Here is a 17387-nt window from a genome sequence, read left to right on the forward strand (position 1 = left end):
GACACCGAATATGGTGTTTCCTCTCTCTCAAAGAATATCGTTGATTGCTCACAGGACATCAGAAAGATTAGATGGGACATAGCAGATGTTAGAGAACTGTAATAGTGGATGAAGTCTTAAAAATTGTGCAAGTTTGCCATCTACTGGATGTGAGGTGGAAGCACACAGTCTATTGAGAACAGAAGTGCTACGATGCTTCTGTAGTGTAACATCATGTTTTCATTTCCTATCTACCATGTAGGTTTAGCAGTGGTGGAAGAAGTAGGCCTCTTCAGATCTTCATGCATTCAAAGCTTTACTTTAGTAAGAGTACAATAGTATTTGCATTAAATGCACTTAATAAAGTACAAGTATTTATTTGGCAAAATGGCTCATGTCATAATAACATGCAGCTTTTTATACACATATGCTTGGATTATAATTATTGATACATTAATTTATAAGCACCACTTTTATGTTGCAGCTGGAAAAGGTAAGGCTATGTAGAATTACTTTCTATACTGCAGGGTAGCTCAAAGGTTGAATATGGAGAATAACAGAAAACCGCCATCTAGTGTCTCAAGATCGTAGTCGCAACAACAAAAAATAATGGTGGGTGTATTTTTTTGCTTTTATAAATACAGCTTTTAATGAAGATTCTACATATTCTACCTTTAAGTAATAATAATACTACAGTATAATGTAGTTTAGTATATCTTTATATATATATTAATATTCTGATGCTGTCATAATAAGTAACGGAGTTAAAAGTACAGTATTAAAAATAAATATAAAGTAACATGGGTGGGTAACTACTATTCTCTAACAAGCTATGAGACAAAATGTTAAAACTGAATGTTAAAGGTTTCTTAAATATATTTCATTCAATTTCATTGTTTTGACTCGGGCTCTGCTTTGGAGGCACCTCATTGGTTGACGGCTGTTGCTATGACATCGCCGTAGCTTCAGAGTGAAGCATTGTGGGATACACACAACAACAGTAGTGTTGAAGATGTTTTGAGCAGAAAATATTATTTTGAAGTTTAAATGATTTAAATGCGACCACGATGAAGGTTGGTACCGCCGAGTTGATTTTAAATGCCAACATTGCTTCTGGTTATTTTTAGCGTTGACTTTTATCACATGGACGCGCTTCAGGTAGCTAACGTTAGCTGCTAACGGTAGCGTTAATTATGGTTAGGCAACTGCTGTAAACCATCTTTCGTTAATGTAATGTTATCGTTTTACAGCGGGCCATGTTAGCTCGTTGGCTAAACCAGCTAATATGTTGGTTATAGCGTTAATGAAGTCAATTCCAGCCGCAACCTATTTAAACTTAAGAATGCAAATGATCCAAACGTCAGGGTGTTAAGGAAAGCATATTGTTAGTAATGACCAGAAAAATCACAACAGTGTACGGCAAGCGGTTTTAACGTTTAATCGAATCACACTCCTATCTGTAATTACATTTAACATATCCATTATACCATTTCTCATAGTCAAAGTTTCATTTTCACTAGTCAGAATAATAATTCTAGATATCCACTATTACATTGCAGATATCTCATTCTTATTATGGAAATTACAGTTGTTCATATCTGTAATTACATTTTTACTTGTCAGAATGTATTTTGCATAGTCAAAATTACATTATGGATTTCTGGAAGGTTTTTTTCATTTGGTATATCTGAAATTAAAGTTTTTCCTAGTAGGAATCCAGAAAGCTCATTCTGAATGTTAATCTGGATATCTAAAATTCAATTATGGATATCTAGAATTGAAAGTCCAATACATGAATGGCAAAAATTACATGATTTGTACTAGTGAGAATGTCTTTGTGGATATCTTAAATGCTCTTTTTGACTAGGAAGAACTGAATTACAGATATCTGCAATACATATCCAGTCTTGCTATTAAATGTTAAAACTGCTTGCCATGCACAGTGTGCTGAAGTGGCAAAGTTAGCTTTCATATTTCACACAGCTGTTAGCTGAGGGAGCTGTCTATAATTTGTCTGTGTAACATTTGAAGCAGCTTATATTTCAGCGGTTTTGGTCAAATATCAACTTCATAAATGACTGAAGACAGGTTTTGGCCAATTGAAGAATTATGTTTGTCACTCTGTTCATTATAATGAAAATTGCCTAGATCTATATACATTTTTCTGGACACCTGTTGCAGATAACACACATACTTTTGTGAGGGATGCCGCTAGCACTGTCAGCAAATGTTATATACATACACTGACTGTTTGACATTTCTATGGCTACCCTTACCCTACCCTTAATGAAACACACTATTTTATAAGACAGTCACAAACTGCCCAAAATTGAGTTAAGTTAGTGCACCTAGTCTGGAGTTTGGACACGAAAGCTTCTGCAGACCAGCTGTGTCAAGTTGTGGAGCAAGAGAGGCTGTGGTGCCCTGATTTTGAGTCTCTAGTATGGATCAAACTCCAACAAAGCTGAATCCTCAATTTTTGTCATAATACAAAATTTGATTGTTTTTTCATCAGATCTTTCCTGCAGAGAAAATGCCACACCTTTCAAACTCCAAGCTTCCAGTTTGTATTGTACTGCAGGCTCTCTGTTCATAACTTGCAGTTTCCTAGCCTAAACCAAGATTACTCAAGTGATGTCACTCTCAGACTTGACCCCCATGAGAACCAGACACTGCTGAGTAATGCTTCTTATAACTACTAAATTCCCTTTGACATGTAAAATTGGTGGAGTTACCTAGCAAAAAAACAGGGATAGAAAGAGTGCCCCCAAAACAAATCCGAAAAACGACAACAATTAGGTAATTTTCTGTTACTGCATTTAATGTGTTTACTCACACCTACACTTTCTATTAGTCATAGCTAACATTAAGTATTTTTTATGGTTAGGATGATTAAAACTATTGTTGAGTTTGGTACTTGTGTCAAACGTATCTGTAGAACACTATGAAAGAAAGAATTCCTTATGATACGTTTACTTTATTTTCAAGTATCTGCATGTCTTTTTCCAAATAAAACTTACTTAAAAAGTAATCTTTTTATCCACAGAGCGTTTTCATCCTCTCCGACAAAGCGTGGGCAGGTTCTAGCTTATTGTATAAGTGGCAGAAAACCCTTGGTAATTATATCGCTGTTGCAGGGTGAGTAAATCCCAAAGAAAACTGTGTATTCATGTTCTTTTCTTCATACTTTACACGATTTACATCAGCACAGTACCTAAAATGAGCATGATATTTCTAATCATACAGACAGGACAACTCTGTGAAAATATATGATCGACATGGACACAAGTGGACTGAACTCAGCCTTCCCGGGTAAGTGCAAGAACATCACTTTTTGGCTCCAGTTTTGTCTAATCAAAAAGGTTTAGGTGAATAAGTCTCGATGTTAAAAAGTATTTTACAGTAAATTCCTTTCAGCTTTCTCTTCTTTCTCCCACTCCCCTTAGGCGCTGTGTGGGGATGGACTGGGATAAAGACGGGGACATTTTGGCAGTAATAGCTGCAAAATCCAGCTCCATCTACCTCTGGGATGCTAGTGTCAATAAAACATCCCAGATAGAAAGCGGCATGAGGTATGACAAACGTGCATCACATTTCCAAAGATGGAGAAGTGTTGGATTCATCCTCTGCAAATCTGGTGCAAGTGTTACTGCATTAATAAGTGCAGCCTGTGTTTGTCTTTTTTTCATCAGTAGCTGTGAAATTATTGTTAATCACTCCTAATAATATCTGTCAATTGTTTCAACAGAGATCAGATGTCCTTCATCTTGTGGTCAAAGACAGGCCCATTGTTAGCAGCTGGGACAGTCAAAGGAAATCTGTTGATTTATAATCAACAGACCTCAAGGAAGATCCCTGTATTGGGTAACACACACAGAGACACACACACACACACACACACACACACACACACACACATACACATATACACGCACAGACACAACACAACAGCACAGATACTTGTTTATGGTTTATTCTCTGTTCTTTTATATTGATTGAATCCCCCTCTCCCACCACACATGCCAGGCAAACACACCAAGAAGATCACTTGCGGGTGCTGGAATACTCAGAATCTACTGGCTTTGGGAAGTGATGACAACACTCTGACTATCAGCAATCATGAGGGGGACACCATCAGACAGGTAGCCACACATATGCATGAGTGGTTTTAACACAAAGGAAACATCGCCCATAAATGCATATGTTTCTAGCTCCTTCATATTATAAACCACTGATAGTATGTGCTAAAAGTAATCCTACGGTGCTCATACTGTATGTGATAGAGAAGTACAAGCGAAACAAAATTTCAGCTGACATATTTTTGAAAGGTTACAGAACAGCACACTAGGTAACACCCAGTAGAGGAAGACGAATAAAAGAGAATAAAATATCTGGAGAATAAAAGGGTTCAGTTTATCATTCTATTCTTTTTTTCAGACAACACTTCGCGGTGAGCCTGCTGAGATGCACTTTTCAGTGATGAAGACGGATGAAAGGTCCGGTCAAGGAGAAAGCACTGTAAGTTTCTGTTTTTTCACGCAATCTTTTACTAACTTTAGTTGATCGACATTCTTCTATGGAATTTTTACTTTACACATCTGTTACTACATGTTTACATTTTAGTGAAGTTTCACCTGTTTGCTTGTGTCATACTGGGCCAAAATATTCATATTGGCTACTTTTGGTACTTTGAATGTGAAAACATGTTAAAACTGTTGAAATAAACAAAAAATAAAGTTTACAAACATGATGTAATTGTTTGCTTCCTACAAATATTGACCCTTCAGGTGAGTATGTCTGTGGACAAGAAGTATCTGATGCTCTTCAATATCAACGACCCTGATAACCGAATAGAGTTGAGCTTTCAGACCCACTACGGACACATTGTGTCCTACCGCTGGTACTGCACATGAACACACGCTTATGAAACACTGGTCCTGAATCATGGCAGTGAGATATTTGTGCTTAAGTTAGCTCTCTTCCTCTGCTTGTCTTTTCAAGGTACGGTGATGGGTATATACTGATTGGCTTCTCCCATGGGTACTTTGTGGTTATTTCCACTCATGTCAGGGAGATTGGGGTCGAGCTCTATCAGGCTCACAACCATAAAGATAGTCTCTACAGTGTGGCCATCTCGTCAGCATTAAACAAGGCCGCCTCCTGCGGTGACAACAGGTACTCTAAGGAGGCTTTCAAAAGAAAAAGCACAGCCAATCCTGTTTTTTTGTGAAAGTAAAAAACTAATGATCCATGTTTCTCTTTGCAGCATAAAGATCCACGAGTTATCTGAGCTCAAAGATATCAGCAATGTTGTTAAGCTGGATGATGAGACTAAAGGTGAGACAGAGTCCTCTTTTGCAGCTGTTCTGTCAGAAGCCCATCTTGAACGCACCACCCACTTCTCCTTCATCTGCCTCTTGCTCTCCTCCTCCAGGTCTGGACCAGCTGAACTGGACAGATGACGGCCAGCTGTTGGCTGTCTCTACGCAGAGGGGGACGCTCCATGTTTTTCTGACCAAGCTGCCCATCCTGGGTGGCAGCTATGGTACCCGGCTGGTCTACCTCACCTCCCTGCTGGAGGTCACTGTGTCCAACCAGGTGGAGGGGGTGAGAACACACTCCAATGCATACACTGTATTAAAAATAGTTTTACTGTACATTAAACCTCTACTTTATATATACAGTATATATATATATATATATATATATATATATATATGTATATATATATATATATTTATTTATTTTTTTATTACTATTATTTGTTTTAATTCTTTTTTTTAAGGAATCTTTTTTTATTTGATATTATTATGTATTGTTATCTAACAAGCCAGTAGTTTATTTTTGTCCATTTCATGTACATGTTAATATTTTGCCTGTGTGACATTTTGCACATGTTGATTTTACTTTTTTGTTGTTATTTCTAAAATAAAAGAATATCAAGATATATATATATATATATATATATATATATATATATATATATATATATATATATATATATATATAGTATTGCCATTCAGTTAAAGAATATCGAAATAGAGTTTTGGTCCATATCCCCCAGCCCTACCATGAACTTGCGTGGACCTCAGCACATCTGGGTCCATTCCCCCTGTTAAAATTAACAAGTGGTGTGTAAGACTGAGCCAGCAGTGTTACAGTTAGCAGTAAACCACCTTCAATCCCTCTTTGATGCACCATGTTTTTCAGGAGAGTCCTGTAGCCATAGAAGTGGAAGTTGAGCCTACTTTCATTGCGCTGGGACCATACCATGTGGCTGTTGGAATGAACAACAGAGCCTGGTTCTACGCCTTAGTAGACCAAGAACCCGGTGTGTGTGTGTGTGTGTGTGTGTGTGTGTGTGTGTGTGTGTGTGTGTGTGTGTGTGTGTGTGTGTGTGTGTGTGTGTGTGTGTGTGTGTGTGTGTGTGTGTGTGTGTGTGTGTGTGTGTGTGTGTGTGTGTGTGTGTGTGTGTGTGTGTGTGTGTGTGTGTGTGTGTGTGTGTGTGTGTGTGTGTGTGTGTGTGTTAACCATGTTGTCAATTAATATATGCTTAATAATGTAAGAGTGGGTGACAAAGAAAAATCAGTAAACAGTTTTGTTTGTCACTCAGGATTTAAAAAGCTGAAGGACATTGAGTATTTGGGGACGATAGCCAGCATGTGCCTTAACACCGACTACGCAGCAGCGCTGTTTGAGGGAAAAGTGCAGCTGCACATGGTGAGTCAGTGCTTGTTCCTCTATTTATCGAACCAATGATTGATTATTCAATCTTAGCCATTTTTTTCAGTGGGACTATACTAAAGGTCTGTGTATCCATGTTTAGATCGAAGGCAAAGACCAGGAGGAGAAGAAGCAGATGAAGTTGTTTCCAGATGATGACAGAAAAGGTCGGATCCTTTGCCACGCGCTCACCAATGACTTCCTCTACTACGGTACTGATGTAAGGCTCAGCACATCGTTACCTCAGTCATACCACCACATGTTTCCTCAAGATTTTTCTGCAGCCTTGTGAATGTAAGCTTGTGTCTCCTAAAGCCAGTTTACAATGAAGCTGCTCCACAAATAATGAACAGAAGCCTGACTCCCTCTAATGCTGCCTCTCTTTTAATAGATGTTATCATCTCTCTGTCTGTCAGTCAGGTAATGTGGTGTGTGTCTTGGTGGAGGGCTGGGAGACTGTGAGCAGCTACAGCCATTCGGTTGGTGTTAGGAAAGTGTTCCCAGACCTAAACGGCACACGGCTGGTTTTCATTGACGACAAGAATGGCGGCTTCTTGCACTCCCCGGCACAAGTCAGTACATCTGGTTGCTTGACAAATCTATGCATGCATAAAGCTAAACATACAGTACACATGCACAAGAAAAAAATCAGTATGATTACAAATATCAGATTAACAAGAGTCTAAATGTGTGTGCGTGTGTTTGTGTGTGCCTGTGTTTGTGTGTGTGTCCAATCCAGGCAACAGATTCCTGCTTAGAGCTCCCCAACTTCTCTCCCACCATCACAGGAGTGCTGTGGGACAACTGGCATGCTGACAGAGGAGTGTTTGTAGCTTATGATGATGACAAGGTCTATACCTATGCCCTGCACAAAACCACCATATATGGTAGGGTGACGCCACACCATCAGACCATAAACACAGACACACACACACACACACACACACACACACACACACACACACACACATCCACATCCACTAACTGTTTTTCCTCTCTGACATTTACCACTAGTGTATAAACCAAGTACTGGTCCTTGATTTTTCTTTCTTTTGCTTTTTTTTCTTTTCCTATCCAAACAGACTTGCAATAAATGCAACAGCGTACATTACATTACATCTAACAATACATAATGCAAAACACAATAGTCCTGTTCCCACATTAATACTCCTGTAATGTAAATGTAGGTGAGAGATAACAGGAATGTAATTAAACTTCTCTCTCACTTTCCACTCAGGCCCTCGAGTGGTGTTGGTGGGGAACACCCCACTCCTCTTTTCCCAGAAGCCTTTGCTTTTGCACAACGGGGAGCTGACATGTCAGACGGCGAGCGGCAAGACCAGTGAAGTGGCTCTGAGCACACACTCCTTCCTCAAGAACTCAACGACGGAAGTACCGCAGGAGCTCATCAAACCGCTCGCCCAGGCGCTGCTGCTCAAGAGGTCAGCCATGCTGGAAATACTGATGATGGACAAGCTTATCTTTTCTGTGTTTGGCAGTTTTGACAGTCCAATCTGTAGTTGTTATTAGGGTACGTATGGGTAAATTGAATCGTTACATATCAGGATAGATATTGAACAGCAAAATTATTAATTCTCCCTTAACAAGGTATGTCAAGATATAATCTAATGGTAAAAAGAAAAATGTAAAAACTACACAAAAACACAATAAAACACTGCACAGCCTATACCCACAGTATTTTGAATTGGGTAAGCCTGACAGGATTTGAGATAGCTCAGTATTATATAGTGCCGTTTTTATGCCTTACAGGTTCCATTTTAGTTTGTTGAGTTATTATATTTAAGAATAAGAATTATATTCAGAATAAGAATAATATTCATGAATGAATTAATGTAGTTTTCTAAATGAAATTTATTGTTACAATTATTGAATGAAACAACATAGTGGCGCCGGTTTTATTTGTGTTTAGAGGGGTTTGTCCAAATCTGTTTGCAAAAATCATATAACACTATAAAATTGTAGGGTAAAATACTCCTGTTCCTGTACCCCCCTTTTACACAGTAATTAGAGTATGTGCAACATGGTGGGTTTTACGTGTTCACACAGTAAATGAAAAATACAAGTGATAAATTGGTTTCTTCTGGACATATTTAAGAAGATGCCCTGATGCCGAAACAGGACTCGTTTTTATTTATTTTATTTTTATTTTTTTACAATGCTTTACTTGTCTTACTGTGCAGAACATTTGTTTTGTTTCATCCTACATTTCTCTCACAGCACAGCACAGCACCTCACCAACACCTTTACATTTTCTGTCTAAATTAATCAGTGAGATATTCTTCACTTATAAATTCTACACAAACATATGTATGTGTGTGTATGTGTGTGTGTATTCCTGCCCAGGTTCCATGAAGCCTGCGGACTGTGTAAGTCTGCGGGTAGTTCCACAGACTGGGCAGAGGTAGGCAAAGCCTGTCTGGTCCACATGGAGGTCGAGCTTGCCATCCAGGTCTACCGCATGAGTGGCAATGTGGGCATGGTTCTGTCACTGCAAGCCATCCAGGTACAACTCACACTAAACATGCTTCATATGTCACACCCTCTTGATGACAGTCTGACCATTGTGATACACCCACTCACCCCCTTCTCTCTCTCTCTCTCTCTCTTCTCTCTCTCTCTCTCTCTCTCTCTCTCTCTCTCTCTCTCTCTCTCTCTCTCTCTCTCTTTCTCTTTCTCTCTCTCTCTCTCTCTCTCTCTCTCTCTATTTGTCTCTTTGTCTCCCTCTGTCCAGGGTATAGAGGACATGAATTTGCGGGCAGGACATTTGGCCATGTATCTAGGTGACTACAACCTGGCCCAGGATCTGTATCTGTCCTCAGGCTGCCCAGTCGCTGCCCTAGAGGTATAAACGTGATTTAAGCCAAAACTGTCTGTGTATGTTTTTTTGTGTGATTTTGAGGTGTGTAAGAGACGAAGGGCCTGTTGCACAAAACCAAGATAAGGGATTAAGCTGGGATATGTTGGTTATTCTGGCTCAACTTTTCTGTGATCTGGTTGCACAAAAGCAGGATGATAAAAGTGGGATATTTTATGACATAATTTACCATGGAGATTTATTCTAAGGAGCTAGCCTGTTCCAGACCAGACTTAGTTCCAGGATCTATTTGATCTCATCCCTTATCTCAGTCAACAGTTACCACAGATGGAAACCAATATTAATTTCACTGCCCACTGCATATTGTTATCACTTTCAACTAGACCCATTGTCTATTTTTTTTTTTATCATGAAATCATTTGACAATTGGCTATTCATAAAATACACATCGCATATAAATATGCATACACATCAGAGATAACATGATGTTCCTTTATTGAATAAGGATAAATCAAAGCAAGTAAATCATCAGCTCCTTTCAAAACTGAAGTCACACAGTGCTCTACAAGATAGAAAGAATCAAAGCATATGATACAACACAAGAATAAATACACATTCACAAAGATCTGTATACTTGCATGTCTGCAGCAAATCCCTACACTACAAATGAATGTATACAGTATCCTCCCTGTAGGTCTGTATACACACACAGTATACAGCACAAAAAACATAATAGGCCCAATTTAACCTAAATTTTCTGGATGCATTTAACTGAAATAATCAGACCAGCCAGAGTGTTGTTATCTGGGAAATTGGCAGCTCCACGTGTGATGGCACTCTGGGGGCCCTCTCCTTCCTCAGGCAGGCTACATTGTAGAGGACCACACAGGCCAGTGATCTCACAGGCCCTGGGCTGACCCTGATCACAATCAAATGAATGATGAGAATGTGTGTGTGTGTGTCTGTTTTTGTTTTAGATGAGGAGAGACCTGTTGCATTGGGACAGCGCTCTTATGTTAGCCAAGAGGTTAGCAGAAGACCAAATTCCCTTTATATCCAAAGAATATGCTGTCCATCTGGAGTTTATGTAAGCACACACACACACACACACACACACACACACACACACAAAATTCAGTAGACCTGATCTATCTACACTGTATCTAAACCTCCCCCTCTCTCCCTTTGTAGCGGCGACTATGTGAATGCTCTAGCACACTATGAGAAAGGCATGACACACAATAATAAAGTAAGTGATAAAGTGGTGATATGCCTTCTTCTGAAAATATTTTTTCCGCTAATGCGGTTTAGTTTTCATAAACATTGTTGTTAGGATACCAAGCTGCTGTAGGACAAAGGATCAGAGCTTCACCGCTGATCATATACGGCTTATTTCTTTAGGCATCAGTTGAATCTATTATATTCTTTAATAATCAATGTCCAGTCCATGTTTAATGTCTGATGCTTTCTAGCTGAAAATGCCACATAGAGTCTTATCTACTTTTGTCCTTTACACTTTGTTTGTATTGACAAAGAACATGTAGAAAACAGGTAGATTTACTGTATGTCAGACTTAGATTCTACTCCTGTTAGTATTTGTGGTAATCTACAAATACGGTTTAAGTATGATCGGAAATCTCCTCTTTCCTCTGCCCTCTCCTTTCTCCCTGTCTCCCTCGCTGTGCAGTTCCAGGAGCATGACGAAGCGTGTAAAGCCGGTGTAGCCAGGATGTCTATCAGGATGGGTGACATCAGGAGAGGAGCCGCTCAGGCAATTCAGCACCCAAGCAGAGTCCTGAAGAAGGAATGTGGAGCCATACTGGAGAGCATGAAGGTAGAGGATCTGTTCTGCTAAATTCCCATATCACAGGTTAATGGTAAACCACAGTCATCTGATGGGTTTGTTTTTTTATACTGTGTGTTTCTAGAGCGAGGTTGCCAGTATATGAGCATGAATATCTTGTTGTTCATATTTTCTTGTGGTTTTCTTCTCTCTCTGGCAGCAATTCTCTGAAGCTGCTCAGCTCTATGAGAAAGGACAATATTATGACAAGGCTGCATCAGTCTTCATTCGTTGCAAGAACTGGTGAGACAAAGGGCAACACACTCAGACCTGCAAGATTCTCTCCTCCTTTATACAATTCTTTACTCTACTTTTATTCCATTCTCAGGGCGAAGGTCGGAGAGCTGCTCCCACATGTCTCTTCTCCTAAGATCCACCTGCAGTACGCCAAGGCCAAGGAGGCGGACGGAAAGTAGGTTCTTAGTTTGAATGTCCGCCACATTGGGGATAATGATATCGTTGAAGAAGTAGCCGAGGTAATGTGTACTGTGTTCCCCAGGTATAAGGACGCTGCCCAGGCCTTTGAGAGCGCGAAAGACTGGGATAACGTGATACGCGTGCTGCTCGACCACCTGAACAACCCTGAGGAGGCCGTACGCATCGTCAGGGAGACGCAGAGCATTGACGGAGCAAAGATGGTTGCCAGGTAGACAAACTTCTTTTTGTATTTTGTACTCCTAATTTGGCTTTTCTACACATCCCCTAAATGTAACCCATAACTTTAAATTGTCATGGAATAGGTACAACTGGTAAAAATGTTTGTTTTTTTATTATTGTTTTATTATTAATTATCTCTGTCCTCATTTAGTCTCCTTGATTCCACTGAATCTGTCCAAATGAAAGGGGATGCAAATGTTTTAACACATGCACCCTGTGCAACTAATTTGTTTAATCATTCTCAGTATGACATTTCAGATAATGAATATTGAACGAGTTACAGACATTACCATTTCTATTTTCGTCTACCATTTCACCAGCATATTAACATTCATTACTTTCTTACCACTTTGTAGTGCTGAGCGACTCGTGATTATTTCTACTACAAATTTATTTTTCAATTAATTGTTTAGGCTATAAAATGTCAAAAAAATGTGAAAATGCTCATCACATTTTCCCAGCTGTCTTCAAATTGCTTGTTTTTGTCAAACCAAAACTCCAAAACCCAACAGCCCAAACATATTTAGTGTTCATAACCCAAGCCCAAAGTATCTAAAGTCCAGATCTAAACCCCATAGAGAATCTCTGGAAAATCCTCTGCGACAAAGTAATGTTTAAGAAACCCACTACAGTTCCTGAACTGTGGAAGAGACTGCAAGAAGAATGGACCAAGATCAAACCAGAGAAACTAGTGATGTCATTCAAAGCTGTGGCCTCTACACTTTCTATTATGTTTTTAATCCCATAGCCCTAAGAAAACATTGTTTAAATATTCTCTTCTGACACTGTAGTTACTGGTGTTGTTTTTTTTTGCTCACTGCCTTTTACAAAAAATAAAGGTTTTTGTTGAAGTGCGTTGGTTATTTAAAAGAAACCATGCCAGTACAGCAGTGGTATAGCCACAGAGAATATTCTATCAAATTCTGAACAAAATTTCAGAATAAATCAAGAATTATGCTTCGTTCTCTAATTCTGATCTTCAGTGTAGAACCGAGACGAGATGCAAATCCTCCAGTTTTAGAAGCTGGAAGGAGCACATGTTGGCATTTTTGACTGAAAAATGACTTAAACTGTAATCGACCGTATTGTTGCCAGATAATTTTCTGCGGAACAATTAATCAACTATTTAATCTCAAATTATTCTTCCCATTTGTGTAATAAACCTTTAACATATGTTTGCGTGTCTCAGGTTCTTCCTGGGGTTAAACGACTACGGCTCAGCCATCCACTTTCTGGTGCTGTCCCAGTGCAACGATGAAGCTTTCCAGCTGGCACAGCAGCACGGACAAATGGAGGTCTATGCAGACATCATCGGTCAGTCTGTGTGAATTTTAAAATGGACCATTACACCATTTTAAAGTTTAATGGGGGCTACTTTATTTGCCTTGGCAGTATTTAGTAATCGTATTCTAGCACTGCAGTTCCAATAAAAACAGTCTGAAGGTTGAATACTAATGCACGACTTTGTTCATCAGGTCCTGAGGCGACGCAGGAGGACTACCAGAGCATCGCTCTCTACTTTGAGGGAGAGAAGAAACACCTGCAGGCTGGCAAGTTCTTCCAGAAGTGTGGGCAGTACAGCAGAGTAAGAACGCCTCCTTACTTGACAGACATAGACTCACTCTGACCCATCCAGCGGTTCAGACAGTTTGCCTGTCTCTTCTTTCTCTCAGGCCCTGAAGCACTTCCTGAAGTGTCCCAACTCTGATGACAACCTGGCTGTCGAGATGGCTATAGAGACGGTGAGAGCTGCTTGTTTCAGACTGAATATCCCAGTGCTTGTAGAAAATGATGTAACCATTCATCCATTAATTTAAGTGTGTGTGTGTGTGTGTGTGTGTGTGTGTGTGTGTGTGTGTGTGTGTGTGTGTGTGTGTGTGTGTGTGTGTGTGTGTGTGTGTGTGTGTGTGTGTGTGTGTGTGTGTGTGTGTGTGTGTGTGTGTGTGTGTTTCAGGTGGGTCAAGCCAGGGACAGTTCTCTGACCAATCAGCTGATAGATTACCTGATGGGAGAGAGCGACGGTATGCCCAAGGTAATCAATCACACTGGAGCCTTCTCTCTTGGCTTTGTGTCAGTGGATGTGACATTACAAGCAACTGATTTTCTCTTGATATATCCAGTTTACATCAGTTTTATTGTGTGGTTTTTTTTTTCATATTCATCACTGGTTGTCCCTCTCTGTGAGTTTGTGGGTCATGTTTTTGCACAGACACTGGAACTTGTTGATCAGCAGATATAACAAAGAAAAACACATCTGATAGCTTCTTTTCATTGGTGTGTCATCCTAAGAGAGGGTTTATTGTCAGTTGCTGTGTCTCAAGTCAAATAGCAATCTAAGTGACCAACCAACAGATGGTGGTTTAATAGGAGATCATTATTTATCACAAAATATATAAACACAAAACTGCTTTGCTCGTTCAATCTTGTTGTGCCTAAGATATGACCCGGAGAGACACTGTTAGTTATACTAGTGACGGTTAGTTGACCTTTCTTTCCTCTTCCCAGGATGCCAAGTACCTGTTTCGTCTGTATATGGCGCTGCAGCTGTACAGGGAGGCTGCTCGCACCGCCATCATCATTGCCAGAGAAGAGCAGTGTGCAGGTTCAAACGCTGCACCAATGACAATAAAACAGGCAGGTCATACAACTGTAATCATGCATGTATGTCAATGAGGTCATGCTTCTTGCTACTACTCCTACAGGGAACTATCGTAATGCCCACGACGTGCTGTTCAGCATGTACACAGAGCTGCAGGCCCAGAAGATTAAAATCCCTGCTGAGATGGCCACAAATCTGATGATCCTCCACTCCTACCTACTGGTCAAGGTCAGTACACACCTGTGATGTGTTAGCTCAGGGTACTTTTGCATGAATACATGTTTGATTAAAAGTGTACTATTACATGATAAAGGTTCTCAATCTTAACATTACATAAGTTCGTTGTGTTCCTGACTAAATTATGTAGGTCCATGTAAAGAGGGGAGACCACCTAAAAGGGGCACGCATGCTTATTAGGGTCAGCAACAACATCAGCAAGTTCCCTGCACGTGAGTCCAGGGAGAATGACCCTAACTTTACTTTACTGTCCATGAAAGAAAATCTAAGAGAAGCTTTAATGTCACTGAAATGTAAAACTTGTCCAAGTCTCATCAGTGTGTGTGTGTGTGTGTGTAGATGTTGTTCCTATTCTGACGTCAGCGGTCATCGAATGTCACCGTGCCGGACTGAAGAACTCGGCCTTCAGCTTTGCCGCCATGCTGATGAGACCAGAGTACCGGAACGAGATAGACCCAAAGTACAGGAAGAAGATCGAGGCTATGGTTCGGTGAGTGATGAAACTGTCCACACCTCCTGTTTTCTTGGTCAAAATCCCTCCACTGGGGCAACATGTGTAGATTCATGACCGAAACTAAGTACACACATGTTTTCGGCAGATTTATAAAGCTGCACGTCCGATTCTGTATCATAAATCATTGTGGGACTGGGCACACATGCAAAAGCCTTCTTTACACACCCACAGTTTACCACAAATGAAAGTAAAAATGCCAATTCCTGGCCTTTCGTTGCCATCTGTGGCAACTACTTTTTAATATATAAAGTTCAATTAACCCGTCAACAGCATAAAAAAATGTGCAAATGGATTCAACAGACAAAGAAGCAGATGAATCTGATTTTTGGGTCTTTTGTCACATTTTCATGATTAGGCTGACATATAACTGCATAGTGTCTTAATGACTCAAAATGTAAGGTCACAAAAAATGGCAAAACTTTCCAACCTCTTAAAAGTTAGTATTGAGCCCTGCATCTGTGGTGATGAAATGAATCTCTCATAAATAAAATTAAGTTTAAAAATTTGCATTTGATTGACATATTTGGCTGTGTAACATGCAAAATGAAATTGGTAAAACAATGTTAACTAATGTTATCTCAAATTATATTCAATCTAATCACACATCGTCCGCAGCATATCAGCTAAAACTGTGTATTGTGGTCTGAAGTGTGCGTGTTGTGCACAGCCACAGCACATTCTTCCTATATAAATACCAGTTTGTGAGGGAAAAGGCATGTGCATAGTTTTTGTGCGTACACATCGATGCATGTGTACTTTATAACGTCTGTCCTACTTCATCCTCTCTTCTCCTCCTCTATTGCAGACGTCCAGATACATCAGAGCTGGAGGAGGAAACCACTCCATGTCCCTTCTGTGGCTTTCAGCTGCCACAGAACGAACTGCTGTGCATCTCCTGCAAGAACAACCTGCCCTACTGCATCGCCACGGTACAAACACAGAATCGCTGACTTATTCATACACACACTGAACAAAATAGTTTTATCATTTGATCCCCACACCTTTTTCATTTTATCAGGGTCGTCATATGCTGAAAGAAGACTGGTCTGCATGTCCTCATTGTGAATTCCCCGCGCTCTACTCTCAGTTCATTCTGTAAGTGATGCATTGATTTTCATCCTTTTTTTAAAATGTCCAAATACAGATATATGAAAGGTTTAGGCACTTCTCTTAATTCAGAAAATAATTTTCCCCCCGCAAGACATTTTGGATGTCAGATTTTGAAAAGTGCTCAGCTGGTTTAATAAAAAATATATAAAATTAGACAATAGCAGTGTGCTTGTTTAGAGTATTGGCAGAAAAAGTAATAGTTTGACTTTTTGGGCTTTCTTGCAGAGTTGCATGAGAGGGTTGTAAAATCTTGACATTTTTATAGTTGAGGTTTTATAAAGATTAAACAGTGTGTTGATTAGAGGTGCTTTGCTGAGTTAAGCATCTCTTGGCTGTAGCTTCATATTTAATGAGTGTCATCGATCTTCTCATCTAACACTCTGCCAAAAAGCGAATAAGTGTATATCCCAAAATGTCAAACTATTCAGTATAAGCACTGGTGGGTGACTTCTCTGCTTCATTGTCACATTCACAAATCTACGCTGAACTGTTTGTGTCCAGGCTGCTGGAAACAGAGACGATGTGTCCCATGTGCTCCGAGACTCTGAGTGTCAAACAGTTAAAGAAGATTCCTGATTGTTCCAAATACCTTCAGACTGATGAACTGGATCAATGAAGAGAAAAACAACCAGATTAATTAATCACATGTATATAAATGTCATGTAATTTTCTATTGGTTTAAATACGTCAAATATATATTTTGGATGGATTGTATGCAGCGTTTAGTTTTGTATGACATGAAAATCATAGGAGTAACTGAATTTCAAAGATAGAGCTGAAATGTTCATATTTCTTTAGCTCGTGTTTTCTTTTTTAAATAACACTATTGTAAAAACAGATCTCAAGAGCCATTCTTGTCTTTTTTGCTCTGGATGTTGATGTAATATAA

At 39.6% G+C, this 17387-nt stretch overlaps 1 protein-coding gene across 1 annotated transcript; it reads left to right on the plus strand.

Moving 5' to 3' along the window:
* Positions 1-965: 965 nt before the first annotated feature.
* Positions 966-17240, plus strand: wdr19 (WD repeat domain 19). Its single transcript, XM_083921758.1, has 36 exons — positions 966-1052; positions 3026-3117; positions 3226-3291; positions 3426-3551; positions 3728-3843; positions 4006-4121; positions 4417-4497; positions 4767-4879; positions 4981-5154; positions 5246-5316; positions 5414-5586; positions 6190-6310; positions 6593-6699; positions 6806-6922; positions 7119-7274; positions 7442-7589; positions 7940-8144; positions 9067-9226; positions 9455-9565; positions 10516-10625; positions 10730-10787; positions 11226-11372; positions 11542-11624; positions 11710-11793; positions 11881-12027; positions 13228-13352; positions 13514-13623; positions 13712-13780; positions 13993-14070; positions 14544-14640; positions 14741-14865; positions 15005-15086; positions 15214-15364; positions 16194-16317; positions 16407-16483; positions 17000-17240. Exons 1-36 carry the CDS (start codon positions 1047-1049, stop codon positions 17112-17114), a joined length of 4041 nt encoding a protein of 1346 aa, XP_083777884.1. The 5' UTR covers positions 966-1046; the 3' UTR covers positions 17115-17240.
* The last annotated feature ends 147 nt before the right edge of the window (positions 17241-17387 follow it).

Source organism: Echiichthys vipera, assembly GCF_963691815.1.
Source record: "Echiichthys vipera genome assembly, chromosome: 2".
Lineage (NCBI taxonomy): Eukaryota > Metazoa > Chordata > Actinopteri > Perciformes > Trachinidae > Echiichthys > Echiichthys vipera.